This window comes from Neodiprion lecontei, chromosome 6 (genome assembly GCF_021901455.1).
Source record: "Neodiprion lecontei isolate iyNeoLeco1 chromosome 6, iyNeoLeco1.1, whole genome shotgun sequence".
NCBI lineage: Eukaryota > Metazoa > Arthropoda > Insecta > Hymenoptera > Diprionidae > Neodiprion > Neodiprion lecontei.
Genome location: NC_060265.1, coordinates 29,131,655 through 29,152,276, shown reverse-complemented (window position 1 = coordinate 29,152,276; position 20,622 = coordinate 29,131,655). Strand labels below are relative to the sequence as shown.

The 20,622-nt window shown below is 48.5% G+C and overlaps 1 protein-coding gene across 1 annotated transcript in view; it reads left to right on the top strand.

Annotated features, from left to right (window-relative positions):
- LOC107224475 (histidine-rich glycoprotein) overlaps positions 1-7,436 on the top strand; it is a 48,637-nt gene extending 41,201 nt beyond the window's left edge. Inside the window, exons 7-10 of the mRNA XM_015664541.2 lie at positions 2,563-2,623; positions 3,022-3,068; positions 3,663-3,789; positions 4,957-7,436. Coding sequence (XP_015520027.1) covers positions 2,563-2,623; positions 3,022-3,068; positions 3,663-3,789; positions 4,957-5,749 — 1,028 coding nt within the window. The 3' untranslated portion in view covers positions 5,750-7,436. The remainder of the gene's footprint in view (positions 1-2,562; positions 2,624-3,021; positions 3,069-3,662; positions 3,790-4,956) is intronic.
- The last annotated feature ends 13,186 nt before the right edge of the window (positions 7,437-20,622 follow it).

The following is a 20,622-nucleotide window of genomic DNA, read 5'->3' as shown; positions in this document are numbered from 1 at the left end:
CGTCGATCTATCCCGGCGTGTATACATCATATTGCCACATTAAGTTTCCGAGATTGGCTCCGGGACAGGAGTACGCTGGCGGAGAAGCTACCATGGTAGCACGAAAACTGTTAGGCGTGTGCGCGGGGGCAGAGAGTCGGTGATCTCGGCCGGAGGCAGAGGCCGCGTTACTTTTCGGCTCTTTTCAGGGTCTCGTTGGCAGTCGGTGCTGCCTCCTTCGCGGCCCGAGGCACCTCCGCCCTGATTCGTTATAGGAGTATATTACACGCCGTATATTAACGCGCGGTAGCGCCTCCCGCTTACTCTCGTTCCTCTTCCCCCGGCAATTGGGTGCAGTGTGTTGCAAGAGGACGGTCGAATATGCGCGCGCTTCTCCATCAGGCGTCCGTTCCGCCGGCCGAGCATCATCGTTCTCCTCGTCGGCGCGCGGCTCTACCCGTAAAAATTAGTCCGGTATTAATTTCATCCCGAAGAACAAGAGAGCGCCGAAGCAATGGGTGGCGAGTAACGAACATGCACGGATCGAGGATGCGGAGGAGGCCCGGAAAGAAGAAGATACCGATCCTACGGACTCGAAGAGACCAACCACGGTCGATAGTTTGTACGGAGCACCGGCACTCCCAGAGCGTAGGTACCTACTGCAGGCGTCGGTGTGCGCCGGAACGGATCGGCGGGACCCCCCGTTGCTTCCAAGTTGAAATCAAACATCAGTCAACGGAAGCCATAACCAGCCGGCAGAAGAACTGACCGCCGTTCCGGCGTCGCGACGGTACTGTTCGTCGATCGCGGATGCTCTTGCACGATAGATCTGCATCGACGATTCACTACCCGATGACCATCCGGGTTCGTCGACAGTGTCGATGGGCTCTGCGACCGGGTTCTTCCTTCGTTCGTGCGACTTGTTCGACAGGCTATCGCCTCCGGGTGACAATACTTTGGAGGCTTGCACGCGGAGAGCGCCCCGTTACGTAAACCACTCGTACGTCTTGAGCGTACAAACAATTATGTCTGCAGCGGTTGGTATCACTGTCGATCAAGCGGCTTCCATCAAAGCCTCTACCACCGCCTGATCTTATCTCACCAGGATATGTTGATTTGCTACCCAGGTGGTAGGCAGCCCGTTGGTTTCCTCGACTCGTCGACTCGTCTTCGAGCGCTGCCCCTCGGCGTTATCCTCACTCGACGCACGTCGACGACCGGCAGCCGCCCCTCGATCAGACATCTTGTCCGGGAGTCGGAGACCCGCGGATTCGTCACGTTGTTCCTGGAACGAGCTCCTCCGGACCATGAAGCAACAAAACAACGCGCGAAGATGACCTCAGCAAAGAAGATAACGGCGGACCTGCTGCAAACGAGAGCAACTTGTGTTACTCGAAACAACTTCAGACTCTGGAGCAACTCAACGAGTACCTACCGAACTCTCTTCGCTTCTTTGTACCGACCTCGCACCGTCTCTCAGATCGGATTACCTCAGCACCAAGACACCTTCCAAGGATCGGCGCCCGGACTATCTTCCCATATCGGGGTTTTCTACTTGTTGCTGTTGTTGTTGTTGATCCTCCGTATATGGCCACTCGAGTTACAGACGAGACGAAGTGTTGCTAAAATCGACCGAGCAAACATTCCACTCTGGTGGATGGATATACATATTCGGCAACACAGCGAGACTCACGGACTTCGTTTCGATCATTTCACCACTCCGGTTTCTCCTGATATTCAATTCGGAACAATTTTGAGGGTGTGTGTTTCGCAGCTTCGGATGCAACGTGGGACCGATATATTCGTCGTGGATCCCTGCGGTCGAGGAGGTTCAGTTGTCCGGTAGAATTCGTCGCAGTCGTCGTTTTCACCGGCAATTTCCTCTGTAATATTATAATCAGTCTTTGGTCAGGTTTGACCGGCGTGACCGTGAGAGCCCGCGGACAAATTGATGACCCGTTGAATCGGGCGAGCGGTTATTCTGCGACGTGGTTCGCTGTTGCATCGAGAATAAAAAGGCCTCGGAACACGACGTTGCACAACGACAACGGGGCCTGAAGTCGGCCGTGTAGCGAGCAAAGCCGCGGATTTCACACATGTAATGTTAATGCGCGTTACTTTCGGTCAGGCCGATTTTTTTACATTTCGTACGTCGTTGTTCGAGCATCAAGAAAGTGACGATCGTGGTTGCAATTCGTATGGAAGTGATCAGCGCACGACGGCTGCTAGTCGGTAAAGAGCCGTTGCCAAATTAACCGAGTTATTGGTCACGCGGTTGCAGGGGAAAAAGAGAAACCGAGATCAACGGGTTTCGGTGTCCAGTGATCAGCGCCACCGCACCGCGTATTTGTTCGATGTGTTATTAACCGGAATTATATCTTTGCGGCTTTATCTCGTTCTCGTAATATCGTAAACCTTGTTCGACTAATTGACGTCTTCTACCGATAAGAGAGACCAGCGAGCGAGAGAAAGAGAGACCGAGCCGGGAACCGTGTCTCTTCGAATCAATACCATTCCGATGGTGATTGGGATTTTTAAGAAGATTCAGCGTTTTTCAACCGCTCCTTCGTGGCTCTGTTTCAGACGAACTCATAGGCGTCCACTGCACTCACGGGGTCAACCGCACCGGATACTTCATATGCAAGTAAGTCGAGACTGAATCTCAGCCAGACGCGACTCGAGCTCTTCGCCCGCAGCACTAATTATTACTAACTATAACTCTAATTAGCTAATTGTATTTATAACCGAGTTAGGAATGCCTGAGCGTCTCTCTGGTCAGTTGAAACGGCCCCAGGTCCGTACTCTGTTTTGTGGTAGTCCTTAGAACTCGGTAGGTATGTCACGAATCAAGATCATTCAGCATACCTCGCTTCTCTTCTCTCGGTACCCATACACCTTTCGCCCCTACGTACGTACACGATATCTACTCTCAACTACTGCCTTTTCTATCGTTACAAAGCTACTTTAGACATTCGTTTACGAGTATGATTAGAGCTATCTACGTGATTTCGTTTCCTTTTTTTTTTTTCTTTCTCGTTTCAGGTACCTCATACAGCAGCTAGGATGGGAGAATCAGGAAGCTATCACGGGTAAGCGTGGCTAGTTATACGCCTAGTTGAAAAAGCTCCGCTTTTGTCTGGTCGTCAAATCTCTCCAACTAACGGGAAAAGATTTTTTTTCATCCTTTTTTTCTCTCTCATTTTCAACGGTACCGCGATATTTATATTCCATAATTCTTGTCGGCGTTGTACCCACTCGCGTCTTGTATACGTCGAGGTTGAGACAAGGGAATGCCCAGGTTGCACGGGGCCTCACCCACCCTGAATCTATACGCCGGCGATAATTATACTTGGTAAAACATCGGTGTACAGAGATATCCATTTTTTATATCGATAAGATCTGGATGCGTCGCGGCGCCTACACGATCGGACAATACAATCCGACCGCGCTTAATTAGGATTACGGTACAAGTTACATTTTATTACGTATACTCGCCTAGTCGTATTGCCAGACGATCGAGATACCATCTTCTTCGGGGCAGTCGCGACGACCCTGACCCAGATCGGACTCGACTCTGTTATAATATTCCGAGCATTGAATCGGTGTGGAATAATCCCGTTCGCTCATTCGGCCCACTAGCTCTCTTTCGATTCATCATCGACGGTTTCTCCTTCTGATTTTAGCCTTTCAGGAAGCCAGAGGATATGCCATTGAACGTGATGTCTACATTAATGACCTGAAGACTACACCGAAGGGTCAAAAGTTGGACACCAAAGAAGTCACTTTGGAGAGTTCCAGCATGCCATTCAGGTATGCCAACGTTCAACGCCGCCGACTTAGCTTTCTTCTGTTCCCAATAACCCGGCTGTTTTCAATTGAGGGGGCTGCGGGGGGTTGAAGTGAAAAAAAATCCTTTGAGTTTAATTATTCATAACAAGATTGGGAGTGAGTATAAAATTTTTTTCTTTCTAAAGATGTTTACTACGACATTCAAGAGTAAGAAAATTCATTCATATTGATTTCAAGGTCAATAGTATCGATGCTTCAACTTATTTAGGCGAAATACGATAGAAAAAAAATTGTCTTTTTACTTTTCTAATAAAAATGAAATTGAATATTTAAAAAACTCTCTTTATTTAGAAGCCATCTTGTTGATGACGATTAGTAATTGTTTTTCAGGTATAATTCTATGGAGGGCTCTTGAAAGAGAAGGCAAATTTTTTATAATTTAACAATTTCAAAAAATGTCGATCTTTTCCACCGGAATCGTTGCATAACCAGATTTTAGTTAACTCATTTCAATTCCTTGGAGGATCGATATTATTGATCTTTACATTGATTTCAATAAATTGTCGTAGTCTTTAATGTCATAGCAATCATCTTTAGAAAGAAAAAAGTGTCAAATTCACTCGTGATTTTCATATGGACAATTAACCGCTAACAAATTTTTTTGACCTCAAGCCTCCCTTGTCCTCTTAATACAAAATTGGACTGCTGCATTGTACAATTTTTCATAACCAATGTTACAGCTGCATGTGTCCCCTAATAATTCGGGGCGTCTATGGACCTGTAAAATCTGAAAATCTTAAGGACCTTGAAACGTGTAGAGGTTCGATATATTGTCTCGTATTTCAGACAGCATTTTGATGTTAATATAGGCGCTGTTCGGTGTTTTATTTCGACATTTATTGGTCGTATATTTTTTCTAGGGCCTCTACAAATACAGATTATACAGACATTCCATATCAAGTTGAAAAAATATTCTACTACTTTGTCGAATTTTTCTTGTATATCAATGCATCAGAAAAATTCTCAACCATATTATTCTGTCTGTGGGAAAACCTCTATCTATTTTATAAAACTTGAACACTTTAGCTTGCCAAGGCTCGCGACGCCCTGTGATTGTATCGAACGGTAGATCGTCCCATTCCTCGATAATTCGAGCGCTCTATATTTCTCACGACTGTATAACTACAGGGGGCACAAGCGGATTCCAAAGAGGGTGAAACGAATAGGACCGATGGGTCCGCCGGGACCGCCGGGTTTCCACCCGCCTCGAAGAGGCTTTCCAAACGGGCGACCGTTTCCACCGCCGCATCTGGACCACTTCGGCTACGGACCTCCGTCCTTCAACCCTCTCATGCCACCGAGGCCACCAAGGCCGCCAAGGCCCTTGAGGCCCCCGATGTCGCCGGTGCCGCCGAGACCTCCGATGCCTCCGCCTCTTGGAGTCGCCTACGGCCCTCGGCCCCTGAGGTACGGCCCACCACCGGGCCGCGGATATCCAAGCCTCGGATTTCCACCCCGAATGCCGCACGGCCCCCCGAGGATGCCGATGCCACCTTGCCCCCCGCGGTTACCAGGCCCTCCTGGCCCCCTTGGTCCCCCAGGGCCGATGGGTCCGCCCCCAGGTTCCATGGGTCCACCGGGCCCTGGGCCAAGGCTGCCGCAGCGTGGTCCACCCCAGGAAATGCCGCCGATGATGAAGGGGCTGTACCAGTACCAGCAGCAGCATAAGAAAAAGCAGCTGTTGCGGAATGGAAACGGAGTGCGGAACGCGCATGTAGTGAAGAGGAAGAAACCGTCCGAGGTGGCCATCCACGTCCCGAGACTTCACGGGGAGCAGGACTTCACTGTTGATACCTTCGAGGAGAACTTGACGGCCACTGCCCTGTCCACAGTTCCAACGATTCCAGCCGCCCTTGTGACGGGGGGACCGAAACGGCGGAACAAAGGGAGGTTCAACAACCGGGCCAATCGCGGCAAGTGACGACGACGTGCCGATTAGCAGAAAAACCGGACAATTTTTAAGAACTTCTCATTGTCGCATGGTCGCTTGTGGATAATGGATAGGACAGGAATCAGATTTGATATACATAATGACGTTGTTGCGTAATTTTGTGTTTTCTATGTATGTGGACGATGATAAAATGGACAAAGAAAAGGAACTATTTCTTGGGCACCGAAAGAGACGACGCACGGGCGATTATGAGGCTTCTGATATTTGACAGCTGTATAACAACGAGATTAAAAATGAATATTATCAAGATGAGGATTAACCAGAAGGAGAATAACATCAACAACGACTTAAGAAAGCAGGTATTCAATATATCTGACCATCCTTGTTAATTGTATTTCTTTACATTTATTATATATACTTGAAAACGTGCCCTCGACGCACACGTCACGTTGCATGTTTACGCCTCTGTCTGGTTAACGAAAAAAGTTAACCAACCGTGGTTGCAACTACTGCTTCTTGCCAGTGACATGTGCTTTTGGGCATACGGCAGTGTAACAATCGTCGTCAAGTGATTTAATAAATGAATAAACAGATGCGTCAAACTGACAAAAAAGTAAGTTCATTAAAAAAAAAAAAAAAAATAAGGAAAAATAAACTGAAAAACGTATATATAATTAAATATAAGCGCACGAGATTTTTCGCTGCCAACTTTTGATCTTTCTACTCGACAACACCTCTTCCCTTGTGCCCGCGATTAACGCGCCTGGAATTTGTCTAACAATGTACGTATTTTTTTACAATACCTTTTCGACCTTTCTCGTGATGTGTCGATAGGGAGGGTTTAGGGCCAAGAGTGATCCAGATAAGAGATTTATTAGGCGTGAAGTTCTCAAGGATTTTGTCTTTTCTCACTGTATTTCTCTCTTCTTGCATCTGTCCTTTACATTACTCTCTCTCTATATCTCTCTCTCTCTCTCTCTATCATTGCCTATCTATCTATCTTTATTCCATCTATCTTCCTATTTCTCACAGTTGATATAAATCAGCCGGAATAATTGACTGCAACGTGATACCTGTTGTTCCATTCTCGTACATACTGCGTACGAATCAGTGGATTCGGTCTACGTGTGATCAGTTATTTATTTAGTTAGACCACCGTCGAAGTGTAAGTTGCAAAGAATCGGTTATTATACATATACTGGACATGAAAATGATCGCAGTGAAATATGTACAAACTATGACCGACCGTGCAAGGGTACAAATTGGAATATTTTATAAATAAGAATATAGAAAATTAAAAGGAATGAAAAAGTAGGTAATAATGATAGTGAAAATTTATATAAACGTTTGAAGGCAGGAGAAAGAATAAAATAAAAATAAAAAGTCACCATTGTCATTGTAGGGATAATAGAATTGTTCGAGACGCACTTATTCACGATTAAGGTAAACAGAATAAAAATGATTGTTAGTATAATTGAAATCGTAACTTTTATTTCTTCGTTTTCTGACTCAATATCAGGCATATTCGATCTTTCTTAGTTATTTTTTTTTTTTTTAAACATTTACTCCTAACGTCTAGTCTTTAATTTTACCTTTATTACCGTTGCGTGCCTGCAATGCTGTTGTAAAAACCTACCGCTGCGTCACCATCGGAATATTTCACAATTATAGTACACCTATTACAATAATTATTCTATAATAAACGTTTAAAACCTAATCTGCTGCTGATTATTTATGCGGCTGTCAATCGATGAATTGTTGTCGTTGTGTTGCGTTAATCTCTTGGTGATAGTTTGATTCTAGATTTGAGGGAGTCGTGGGCGACCGGATCATCGGCGCCCCTAGTCGACGGCCTTATTCAACGAGATCACGTACGTGGTGCTCGGCTTGCTTGTAATTGGACGCCCGTCGACTCGCGTCTCGACGAGATATTAAAGTGATTCAATATTCGGTACGGGGTTAAAGGTCGGGCGTGTAGGTGGTACACGTCTCGCGACCGATTGTCCATATATCACGGACCACCGCCCGGTTGACTTGCGGACGTCGTCGCTGACGTAACTCTCCTTCTCTCTTCGTCCCTCTCTCTCTCTTTCCCCCTATCTCTATTTATTCTCCTCATTCTCCGCCGCCCTCTCGCTCTGGGAAATCGAATACAATAATAAAACAAACTTGACACGGATCATTAAAAACCACCCACAAATATATGCCAACACGGAAAAATGTCCGAAAAACTTGGGACTCGGAGCTTAAAGGTTTTCGTTTACAGGCGAACAAATCCTGCATCGAACGCGCCCAACGCTTTTATACGTATAAACCTCGCATTCCTTTAGCTGAACATAGACGTACCCATGTATGCGTGTATGTACGTCTCTACTGCCCATCGCCGCGGTAACACGTATTCACAGTTTAGAAGAACAACAGCTGAGAAGACTTGAGCAACTTGTCGAGCATCAGTAAACAAAGAAATTCTTCTTCCGTCGGCACTCCGACTGAAAATTCGGTTGTAAATTACCGTTCTCACGTGATTCGAACACCTATACCTTACATCCATTCATTTCAACGAAATAATCCACACCTTATACTCGCCTGAGAATGAAGGTGGCTAGGAATCTCGTCAACAGTGACGTAAAATTTAGGTACCTAATAGTAATAAAGTATGTAGGTACTTCTGATAGGTAAGTGCTGTTCGCATAGATTCTCACACTTCACCAGAACAATATCGATCTGTTGATACGCTAGTGTAAACACGGCATCCGCGTTCGTGTTTGTATAATCTTCTGTTTGTAAACGTACGATCGTCGGTACGTTGAGGTTTCGAAACTGATCCGAGACAGTCAGAATTCGGTCGACTTGCGAGGAGGACAAATTGAATTCTGAGTCTTGAGTCGTCGGTTCACGGCTATAGTGTTTCACTGGCTCGTGCTTGCTTTTTTAGTGTGATATTTCTCGCTCAATTCTCGGCAGTGTATCGATATTATTAAATCAGTGCGGTCGCATCGTGCGGTAGAATATAATGCAGAGGGGAATAGCGTTGCTTAATGGCCGGGATTGCACTCTGGTGATCTTCCTTGACGCATAAATCGGCTGGCTCGCCGACGTGGAACAGCCGCGACCTCCACGGGATATCACAACGTCGCTGCATAATTGCTAAAATTATTATTCTGTCAACCCTCCCCAACATTTTTTTGTGCGCCGTGTGATCCTGAGCGCAACTTGGCGCCTTCGCCGAGGGCAGACAACGCTCCGCTAGAAAATAAGAAGAAAAGGAAGAAGAACAACCGGCAGGTACGTTCTCGACTCCTTTCTTAATTTCAGCTTCTCGACACTCTAGGTCGAAAACTGACCAGGGTAAGAGCAGATCTGAAGTACCAGGTTCTAGGAAGCGTTGATTAATACGTAATATCAATTTAGTCAGTAATTTGTCGAGTAATAAATACGCGCATATACTTGTACTGCGCGCGCGCTAGTGATGTATGGTAACACGCACGGCACGCTGCGCTTCACGCATGGGACGAATCCCTAATCGGTGGCTGGAGCTCAGTGGTTGGTCGTCAGCAGACACCTTGGTGCAAGCCCAGGACCACTGACCGATGTATCTCTAATTTACCTGTTTTCAATCGTACGCTCCTAGAAGAGGGAGGTTGTTTGAACATAATTAACCACTCAATTCCCTCGACTGCTCAAACTTTCAAGTAATACCGATATTAAGTTGTCTCACGTAACAACAAAGTATCGAGGTGTGTATACTTTATAATTACCGTAACGCGCGTGTATTTTCATCTGCATGATTAACGGCATCGCAATTTCCTAGATTCTTTTATGTTTTCAAGTAGTTCCTAGTTCGGGAATGACGTAATGGGATTTGACCTCATAGTCGGCATTCCTTAGGCAAGCAGAACCCGGATGATGTCGTATCTTGTTAAAATTATCGACATGCGTGATTATTTCATTGTACTTTATCATGCAATATTATAATCCAATGCGAAGAAGGCTGCGAGATCAGCTTTAGCATGACAGTGCAGAAAAAACGGTACAGTGTAGTTTTTCCGCTTCTCTCACTTTTACTTCTACATCCGGTTAAACCGCGTTGCCGTTGCCTCTACTGATATGCCTGATAACTTCGGGGGGGGGGGGGAATTTAACTTTTCAAATAATTTCTAAAAAGTTGAAGGAGGCACAAACAAGTCCATAAAGTCACTCCTCTCTGCGGAGGAGTCGCCGTCCTTCCTAACTCGTTCCTTCGCCGCTGCTGCCGGTACTGTGATGCAAAAGTTTTACATCTCTTCGCGAAAGAGGTGTGACGCCCGACGACGTACGGCGATACTTCCAGGATCGCTTATCGATTATCGACTCCGAGGTTATTCCCTGTTTCCGAAACAACGTGCGCGACACTAGCCACCTACTATACACGTACTCCATACTCCTTCCACCACTTCGACCAAGAATTGATTTGCGCTCCTGTTTACTCCTTTGCCTTGGTCATAGAGGAAGACATTCGAGATTCCACGACGTACGAACTTTGCACTCTGAGCCATCGCACTGCTCCCGCGTAGTTCCTTGGTTTACCACAATAAAAGTAATTCTCAGATTGTAACCGGAGAGAGATCAGAGCCCAGTTTTCACTGTACGAAATAAAGACGGAACGTCAGTGTCATCGTGACTCGTCTTAATCGTCCTAATGATAAATTACAGACTTGAGTTCCGCGCTGACTCGGATTTTTCAATTGATTTGCGCACGTGTTTACCGCTCGCTTAGCGATTTCTTGAACTTTGTTCGCGGTGTTATCGATGAATACTTTAAGAGTTGCGGGAGCTACCGTCTTGCGAGAGCAATTAAATTCTCGGAACGAGGTGTTTACGGTTGTTCAGATGCTGCTCGGGCTGCGGGGCAAGGATCTCACGTAAGAAAGTTTTAAGGAGAGGTTCCTACCCACCATCTCACTAAGTCCTGGAGTCCGACGAACCGGGAAAAGACGCCCCCCGAACTGCAGTCCACGTTTCGTTGAGACGATCCGAAAGTTACTTCTGGTCCGTTGACGCGAATTATAGTCTGGAAACAATCGACCCGGACACCCACGCCCCTACTGTATTTCTCGAGAAACTGACGGGGACAAAAATTTACCAGTTCCCTTCCCAACGTTCTTCCCCCTCAGCGCATGTCCTATGCAACCTATCTCAGCTAGACTTTAGATTTATTGACATATTTTCTCCGTCCTTTAAGGTTTTATTTATTTTTATCCAAGGGGCTTACTTCCTTTTTTTTACCACCCTCTCGCTCTTTCCGCAATACCACTGGGGGAGTAGGGCCTGCACCTCGCGCGAACAAAATGTGTCAACTGGTTTGCACGAGCTGTCTTTTAGCTTCTCCCGAATCTCGTTAACGTTAGACCCGAGCTCCGCTCGTTTAAAAACCTAATCCTGGCTGTTCCACAGTGGCGCCTTGTTCGGTTTGCCAAAAGGTACAAACAAAGATTTGCAAAAGAGCCTGCAGGAGCAAACGAGACCCATAACTCTTCGAGGGTCCCGACACGGTAATTAGTCCCGATTAATTTCCGAAAATTGAGGAATGCACGTTGATGCCGCTGCGGTAGGTCGAGCCTCGCGTCCACGCGAGGAGGAGGAGACCCAGCTCGATGAGTAGGAGGAGAAGAGACTATACAGTCTAGTGGCACCAAGCAGGACTGCTAACCGAGAGCAGCGCTCTTCCCCCGCGTCTATCACTCCCTGTTCTTTACCTTCCTTTTTATTCATTTTTTCTTTCCTCATTCTCTCACTCCACCTTGAGGTCCGGCTCGTTCTCGTTTCTCCAAAGTACCAATACTCGAGCCCGGGGCATCACGGCGCTGCACTTTAATGCCACAGTTCGGCCTACTTAGCGAGCACCTTGATTAACACGGAGTGATTGATAGTCGCTCCCTTTGGTCGTTGCAGGTTGCTGCTACCCCTGCTCTTGGCCCACCTCATTCCCTCGTCCTCCCTCGCTCAGGCTGGTCTCTCCTCATCGAGAGAGGGCCGGCACCGTAACCAGAGATCTAATCGGTTGATATTTATTACCAGACCTGCTCAACGGTGTACACGCGAGACTCGATGCTGCACGCACGGTTTTGCGCTTCATTTTGCAACGTCGTCTCGAAGGGTATCGCGGGGGAACTCAACCCTACTCGGAGGCGGATTAGCCTCGCGGACGAATCGGGCTTCGGTTTATCGCAAGAGAGCTTGCAAGGATAACGCCGCGTTAGCGTCATACCCGGGTAACGTATCGTCAGCCGTTACCACGCTTACGTGTTGCATCAGCGGCTGCGTTGGCGCCGCATCCATCGACTCCGCGCTTCTCCAGACATGAGACTAGCTGATTCGAGGCTCGATTTCTTCCGAGGTATCCTTGCGCCCAACAGCGATTGCACGCGTGGCTTGGAATGAGCAGTTTTTTTCCCCGACGATTTATGGTCTCGGTGTCACACTCCTCGACTATCTAATGCCAGCCGACCTCTATGGCATCGATGTTCTTCAATAGCGCGTCCTTTGGGTGACCTTTGCAAAGCGACGCGCGTGTATACGCGCAACCGTATACCTACTCTCGGCACCAGTTTATGGCCGCGTGGGTTGTCAGACAACGACTTTCGCCCAAAAAACAGTCGAGATATTACTCCGACTACGACGCGGTGAGGAAGAGAGGGAGTCCAAGGGGGGAGGACGGACGAGGAAACACAGTTGTCAGTGTCCTCCAGTCGGGCTGGCTGCCTCGCGGTGACGCGACAAGTAGCCCGCTGTATAGCTGGATGCTGCGTTGACCTATTTCAGTCCATTCGAGCGTTTTAGCTATTGATTCGAAAAGACTACGGGGAAATTCATGAATTTGAATCGCCCGTCTGAAACTAACTACCGCGCCGAGATGCAAGTGGAATACCGGAAACCGATTGCACAAGGCAGGGTCTACAAGTCAGTCCTCTCGAGCTCGCAGGTGTCACACATTTAGCTTCTTGGCGGGTCCTTGACTTCGTGAAGCAGCCGGGGCTGATATAACCGAGAGTCAATTGGCCGGACGGTCAACATTGAATTTGAAGTGCGAGTTCTGTGGTAAAGTCGAGCTCTTAGGTGTCGGGGTGTTTCGTAATAGAGAAGAAGCCACGGGAATCTGTTGCAGTACTCTCGAGTTACGGGGCATCAATATGCCGCAGGACGAGAAGGAGAAGACGTCTTAAGAGGAGGAGAATTAAGTCGCTTACGTCCGGTGCACTCCCTGCCGTCAAAATGTCGCGAGTTGCGCTACGGCTCCCATCCGTAGATGTGAAATAGGGGAAGATAAATGAGCCGAGTAGACGACCGGCGTCAAAGCGTATAGATCACCGGCTTAAGGAATTACCAAATTTTGAAATTGACCATTAGTTATTGTACGGTGTCTGCTGCCTCGCGCGGACCTCGTGGACATTCCCGCCTCACCTACGCCAGAGATTAATTGCGATCCCTATAGGCTTCGTAGGAGGGACTCTGCAGCGCCTAATCAACTCGTTCTCTCCACCATTCCTGATGCATTGGATTTCGCCGAGGCTTTTGCCGCGACAGAAATTCAGGCTTTCCGGCAGAGCGTTCTCCGTGTATGGGCGATCATGGAAGCGGGTATTCTTCCGTGCCTTTTCGTGGGAGGAGAGCATTTGTGAGTCCGGAGTGACTGCTGGTCGAACGGGTTCGAACCGAGGAATCCGAGACCAGCTGCACATTATTCGGAGAGGCTTGAATTCGTCGGAAATTCCTACGGGGCAGTTTGTGCTCCTGATAGTATTTTCAGTGCGTATAATCTTACGAGTCGGACAAGAAGACTCGATCTTCGCTGTAACGCAATCGCTGGAGAGATGCGATCGATCGATTGTACCTACTGTTACGTTACCGCTGGGAAAAATCGTCGGGACCCTTTATAATTTGAAAATTAAAAAATGCTGGGCCAGCTGGTCCTCTCTTCTCCGTTTTCTCTCTTTTATAATTTTGTTCCTTTATTTTTCTTACAAGCGCCGGTACCGAGACCGCGTGGTTCCCATAAGGCGCCTCCGTCGTCGCTCGTATCTCTACCCATGTAGATTTCTCTTCCCAGCGGTAAACGAATATCGAAAAGACGCTGGATAGAGACGCTGGGGTACCAGTGCTTAATTAAAGAACCATGTAATCGGTAATTACCTTGCGTTATTAACACCGCAAACAATCGACGCCGGTCTCTTGACTCTCTCTCTCTCTCTCTCTCTTTTTCTCTCATCGCACGTAATACTCGTTTGAGGTAGTCGCATGTGCGTGGAATATTACACCTACGCCTTCAGTATCTACGTACGTATCATACGGCCGTGTGCACACGCGCGTGTCGAACGAAAAACGAGTGACCGATTGATGCTTGTAAAGTGGCGCTAACAAAACGAATAACTACTCGTGCTGCAGCCGTGTCGGCGGAGATGCACGAGAGGAAGAAGAAGGAAGAGGGGTGGAGAAGGAGGAGGAGGACCAGAGTGGAGGAAGGGAAGATAAAAAGTATATGCTGGAACGAGGGAGAGCTCGAACAAGCGCATGCGTGATAGTATATATCTTGGCCCTACCATCAGCGGTTCCTATTATACGCTGGCGCCACGGAATTGATTTCAATTATTCGCTCCGCTGGATACGCTACCTTTGGCAGATCTGATACGGAGGCGAGAAGGAGCGATTTCAAGCAACCTTGACCTGTCGCCCTTCATTTGTATCCACTTATCTGCCGCCTCTATTCTAATCGAATGCGATGCGTCGCTGGACCACAGTCTTACTCGGCCCGCGTCCGCACCTTCGATTCCAGAGTCTTTTCCAGTCACCGGATCGAGCCGCGCAACTCCGTGTCTCAGTAAATAGTGTGCGTGACAGAGCATGGGGAACGGGATGAAAAGCGAAGATGGAAAGTCCGAAAGGCAATATCGTATAGGTAGCCCGCGGCGGAGGCGATGATTAATAAATCAAAGATGGCGTTGAGAGAACAGTTTAACCCGTGACCCGAGGCCGATGCATCCCGCTCCTATACACACGGTGTATATCCACGACGTAGCGCAGCACAGCGCACACGCGGCGTGCGCGGCCTGTAAGACGTGTAAGGAAGAACTCCGTGTCTACAGGAAAGTCGGAGAGGTGGAGGTGCATGGGATAGCACGGATACGGAGGAACGCGCGCGCGTCGCGGCGCTCCGTCGGCGATACCGATACCGCGTCGCTGCGGCGAGCCTGTGGGAACAGTTCACCTCTCCGAATGTTAATTGTTGTTTGAATTTATGACAGTCCTCCCCACGTCCCACATCGCCCTCAACCACCGAACACCCATCATCATCCGGCGGTCTTCACTTGACCCCGCGTATACAGGTACCGCGCACGTTCCCGGAGGTATTCCGTTTTCATGGTGCCCGGACCGAATTAGTCATTCAAGAGGTAGACACTTCAGCCGCCCTTCTCTGCCGCCTTCTACCAGAGCCTTGTGGTCTAACTAATTGTGAGTGTAAGTACACCATCGGCTTCCCTGAACGTTCGTCGGTTCGCTGCAGCTCGTCGTCGAACGCTCTGCCGAGCAGTGAAAACAGTGCATCGTGTTTGATCAAGCGACTCTAGGCGGAAGATGGACCAACGCTGACCACTCTTTCCACGCTTTCGGGCGGTCCGGAGAACGCTTGCGACACCGGGCTTGACCAAGTCTACACTCAGCCGTGGCGAAGAGTGATTGTCCATGCATCGCTGGTGCTGAACTGATGCTTGAAAACAGCGGAGAGGCTCTCTCAGTTGGCCTGCACCAGGACTGCAGATTTATTCATCTTCTCGTGGATCGAGTTATTGATTCCCCGCGGTGCGGCATAGCGCGCGGTATTTAAAGTGGAAGACGAGTTGACTTGGAATTTCCGGAGGTAGTACTGACAGGCAAAATGGGTCAGACACCGCGAGCAGTTAATAAAGGCAAAAAGCACGCGGCGCGATTACCATACGAATCCTCGCGGCCCGCGGGCTCCGCGAAGAAAGATCCCGGGCCTATTGTGTGTGGTCTCGGATGGCGAACTCGTGTGCGTACGTGTACGCGCCCTGTCATCGGGTGTCACGCCATGCCGCCTGACGAGCCATCGCTCATCTCACTGTCGACGACCACCTCCTTCACCTCCGCCGCCTCCTTTTTCTCATCCACCGCCTCCAACCTCCGCGAGACTCCGATCCCGCGACGAGCAGCGGATGCCACGCGACCGGTTATACCAGACGGAACTCTCGCGCCAGGCGTGTTCTTCCAGTTTTCCCTAATTGAAGCGAAAAAGTGACGACGGACCGCCTAGGCCATGGGAAAAGTCCTCGCCGAAAGGATCTTTCCATAACTCGAGTTCGCTTCGCCACCTGTGTCCTCATTTTGCCGGTACTGGGTTTCGATTATTGGTGACACTGACCGGAGTGCTATAAATCAATCTCTCTTCTCCTCCCCGGATTCTCTGGCGACGGGCAATTACAGTAACCGAGCGATGCTCGCGAGGCAAGTGGTTGGCGATCAATCGGCATCCGCCCACCATCCCGGGGACCTTGTTGTACCGGAATACCAACCGGTACCCGGTACATTGTTTAGCACGTGCCTAGACGGTGTGGATGGACAAGCCTCGGGTACGAGAGCTCGCGAGGTTCGAAGTCCGCGCGTACTTGGCGAGAGAGAGAGAGAGTGAGAAGAGACGGTGAGGTTTATTCTCTGGATCTCTAAGGCTCACACTTAGCTGCGCATAAATTCTACATCTGTAATGCTCCGATCGAAATTAGATTTTGCCTTGTCATGTTGGATGCGGTACGAAGCACGTCGTAAGAATCAGCTCGTCGTTCGGAGTTTCTTCGGCTGCGGTGCTGGGAGTCACCGTGCCATTTCACTATGTACGCTTCAATGCTCAACCGCGGCGATCATGACGGCGACGGAGATTTTATAGACGCATACTCAAACTGCGGGAGAATACATGACACGAATTTTTATGTCACTCGTGCGTATAAATACAACTTTATTAGACCCGAGATGAAAATAAACGATAAGGGCTCTGTCACAGATGACAATATAACGAGACGCGAAGTGAAACAATTTTATTCTATTAGAGTCCAGGTACTTAGGAGAATAACAGTCTTACCAATTGTAAAAACGCCGAGGATCATCGTCGTATCGACACTGACGTGCAGTCGGCTATCGGAGAAGCCGATGTTCCCACTTCATCGATCAGTTGCGCTTCTTTTACAAGTGCAGACGTAGGTTCACCGTCAGGTGGCTTTCCGGTGTGGGAGAAGCGAAAACAAGCGACTCTGCAGAAGCACGGTAAGCGGGCGAATATAAACGTCTTAAATCACTGATTTAATGCCCAGGCCGCGGTTTCTACCAGAGTTAAACCAGACGTCCCTCAGAGAAGAGACCGACATCGAGATGCGGCCCTCCCTAGCGGCCGTTTAAAAGTCAGGGCGAATCTACGACGACTGTGACGTTGACCAGGCCAGGCGTCCCGCATTCGTACCGTATCTTTTTGATTCTTATAAATTTCTGTATCTACGACGAGAGGGCTGGGCGAGCCGAGCGCAGAGACTCTGCTCTGCTTGAGCCGAAAGGCGAGTCTTCCTTCGTTGGGCGTAATGAAAATGAATGAGATGGGGAGTGCACACCTCGAGGGATGATGCGACACTACTGAGAACCGGCCTTCTGAGACAATGGAAACAACTCCCCGAACCTGGAGACGCGATGCCGCCCCCAGCCTCCGGTCTCCATTCCTGAGGTTTAGTCAGAGGTTGCGCTGCTTCTTGGAGTAGAGAAAGGTGCGAGCTGACAGCAAACGCGTTCAAAGAGAAGAAAAACCCCAAACGAACTGCCAAGCCCGGTTGTCTTTCACACGGGGGATGATTGCCGAAGAAATTTGTATCGCGTCCGACCGAATCGCGATGGGATTGATTAGAAGAAACTATCGCAATTCTAATTGTTCGAAACTGTTCAATCGAGTATTGTTTCTAGCCCGCGCTGTACTCGAGAAAAAATAACAGTCCTCTCGTTCGTTGGTCCCTCGAGTCCACGGAGAGCCCGTTGAAAAGCCACACGATATAACAGGCACTAAATTACCACAACGCGTGCACGGGCAGCCAGGTACATACATTAGTCTTAGCGGTAGGGACTGGTTAACCGACTGAATTGAATAATTATGAAATGAAGACGCAGGCAGATAAACCTGGCAGGTAGAGGCTTATCAAAACTCTACCCTTGCGGACACAAAGACTCTGGCGACGTCGTCTTCGCCCGGGTTCATCGCAAGGATAATGTCCCAGAATATGGTTAACTTTGATAATAAAGTTGCAGAGTAATCACGAAGACGAATACTTTCTCAAATAACCACGACATTACGGTAGAAAGCGAGGCAGCACGGTGTTTCGCTGGTCACCCTGTATCTTGAACACCGAAGTCTGGTCTGGGCGGCAGAGTAAACACGTCGTAGCCTCTGCCCTTCGAACCGTGTATGGTAATTTACCACTTCTGTCAATCTTTGAACGCGTCTTTGAACCTGCTCTCGACAATATTTCTCGACTAACTGTACATGCCCGAAAGACATCTGTCCACAACTGATTCCAGACGAAGGAGCATCAACGCGCATCCGAGCGTCGAAGAGGCTCGGCTGGATGGCGTGTAGGTACTTATTTCGTCTTTACACGGGTTTCGTGTCCGTGCATTGCCGAGGAGGCCTGTGTAAGGAAAGAGCAGACGCATTCCTCTGTTATTAATACGAGAGATACGTGAGCGCGTCATTGTGCGTAGTTATCCATTATAGGGGACATGTTCGAGGGTGTTCTCAGCCGAGGATCGATGCGAATGGCAATCGAGCAGCGGACCGGACCCTTCTCCGAAGTCCTGACGCCTTGAGCGCCGCTGCAGACTCATTAAGAGCTATCAGGGCAGTGGTACAAACAAATGACACTCGCGGGTCGTGCGAGACCGCGGCCAGACGGGTCCAAGACACGGGTCCAGGGTTCATCCTCTTCCTCCTAGGCATTCCGCCGTGGTAGTAGACAAGTCGCTATCTCCTTCTTGAGCTCCGTTCGCAGCTGAAGCCCGTGAAATTATGTAAGCCGGTGATTTATCAATTAACTCGGGTCGCTTTTTGCTCCGCTCTTAAGAGTGCGAGTTTCTCCGGTCGCCTCTCAATGCTGCAGGTGCCGATTGCTTGCCGCTCTTTCAAAATCCACGTGACTCTAACAGCGCTTAACCTGGTAGAAAATACTCAGCCCGGCAGCTGGCTCGCATTTCCTGTTATCCAATGTTATTTCTCTCGCTCGTTCTTATTATTATATTCGTATTATTGTCGTACCAAGGATCGTGCAAGAGGAGCTTAACCGAACACGGTCTTGAAATGAAGCGAGGCGGAGATATATTTCGTAGAAACCTCTCAATAACGCGGTGCACGTCTAGCCTGGGACCGAGTCGAGTGTTTGTTCGTCGCTCTGTTTGTTCCTACAGAGAGGAGATGGGATTTTTGCATAAGCACACAGAGGCCACGTATAATACCGTCTTCTTGTGGACACGAAGTACCGCTGCCAAAAATAGTGCCCATTGATCGGGCCTGCTTCTCAATGAAAGCTTGCCAGTCAATGAAATCAGTGAGAATCTGGCTATGAGGGGCTGCGGAAACGAGCTACTCGAACGCAACTTCAGCGGAAGTTGGAATATCCAGAGAGAAAAACAACCAGAGGCCGAGAAGACAATATCTCCCAACCGAATATGGAATCGTTGACTGGAGCGAAATAAGACGGTTGGAGAGGCAGAGCTGTGTTGGAGCCCGAAGAAAATATCAGGAGAGTGACTCAGTCGGACATTTTGGTTCATTGTTTTCCAGACCGGCCGTGAAATAGACGAGAATCTATTTCTGGCAACAGAGATGGATAAATCAGAGGCTTCGTTTATTTTCTATGATTTCGAGATTCTATTCTCATTCAGGATCCATACCTATTATTCGAACGTCACGTGGTGAATTCCTGCGGTACGGAATCACGCGGTGATCTAGGAATATCCACAGCTACGATGCAGTCTACGTGACTTTTGCACCGATTCTAATGATCGAGGGTGATTCAAGGTCGCAAAGTACCAAGCCTCGCAGTGGACGGATCAGCCGATGATCCAGACGTAAAATCGCCAAGAATTCACTCTACTTCCGGTCAGCCTAAGAACAAGGAGCAACTTTTCTGAGATGTGTTCAACGATCACTGAGGAGTTGGACATTGACATAGACCATGTTTGGGTAACAAGTACTTCTGGGCGAAATAATCTCATCTTATTCGATTCCGGGTGGGCTTGTGGCTGCAGGGGGATTTCCCATAGTTAGGCGTCTTAACATAAGTGAGTATACGTGACCACCTCGGTGAAGCAGACGCGTACACGGCGCTTCAGCGACACTAGGCGTGGAACGAGTGTTGTTATTTGCGAGCGCATGCCTCGCGCTCGTGCGCGAGGGATGCAATGTGAGCCTGCACAACGCTAGAACCCCGTGCATTTATTTTATGCTCGCTCCGTGTGCCATTATACTTCGACGTCGCGACTCGTTATGCCGCCTCACTAGTGAAGAAAAATTGAAACAGAAAAAAAAAGAATATAATAGCAGAATGCCGCACAATGCCTATGCACTCCGTCGACGCTAGTCGTCCATCGGCTTTTCGTGCTAAGTATTGCATGTACTTTTACGTGCGTACCTGTACGTGCGAGAGAAAAGTTTGCGCCTGTGGAAATCGTTGCGAGGTCCTACGGCAGATGACTTGGCAAAAAACACTACAAGGTGTGTTCAGGGTTAAAAAGAGAATTGATTTATAAATTATTGATCGCGATCTTGTATACATCTAACAATAGCTTATCAAAAGTACTGGATATTTTTATCACTTTTATGCGTCATC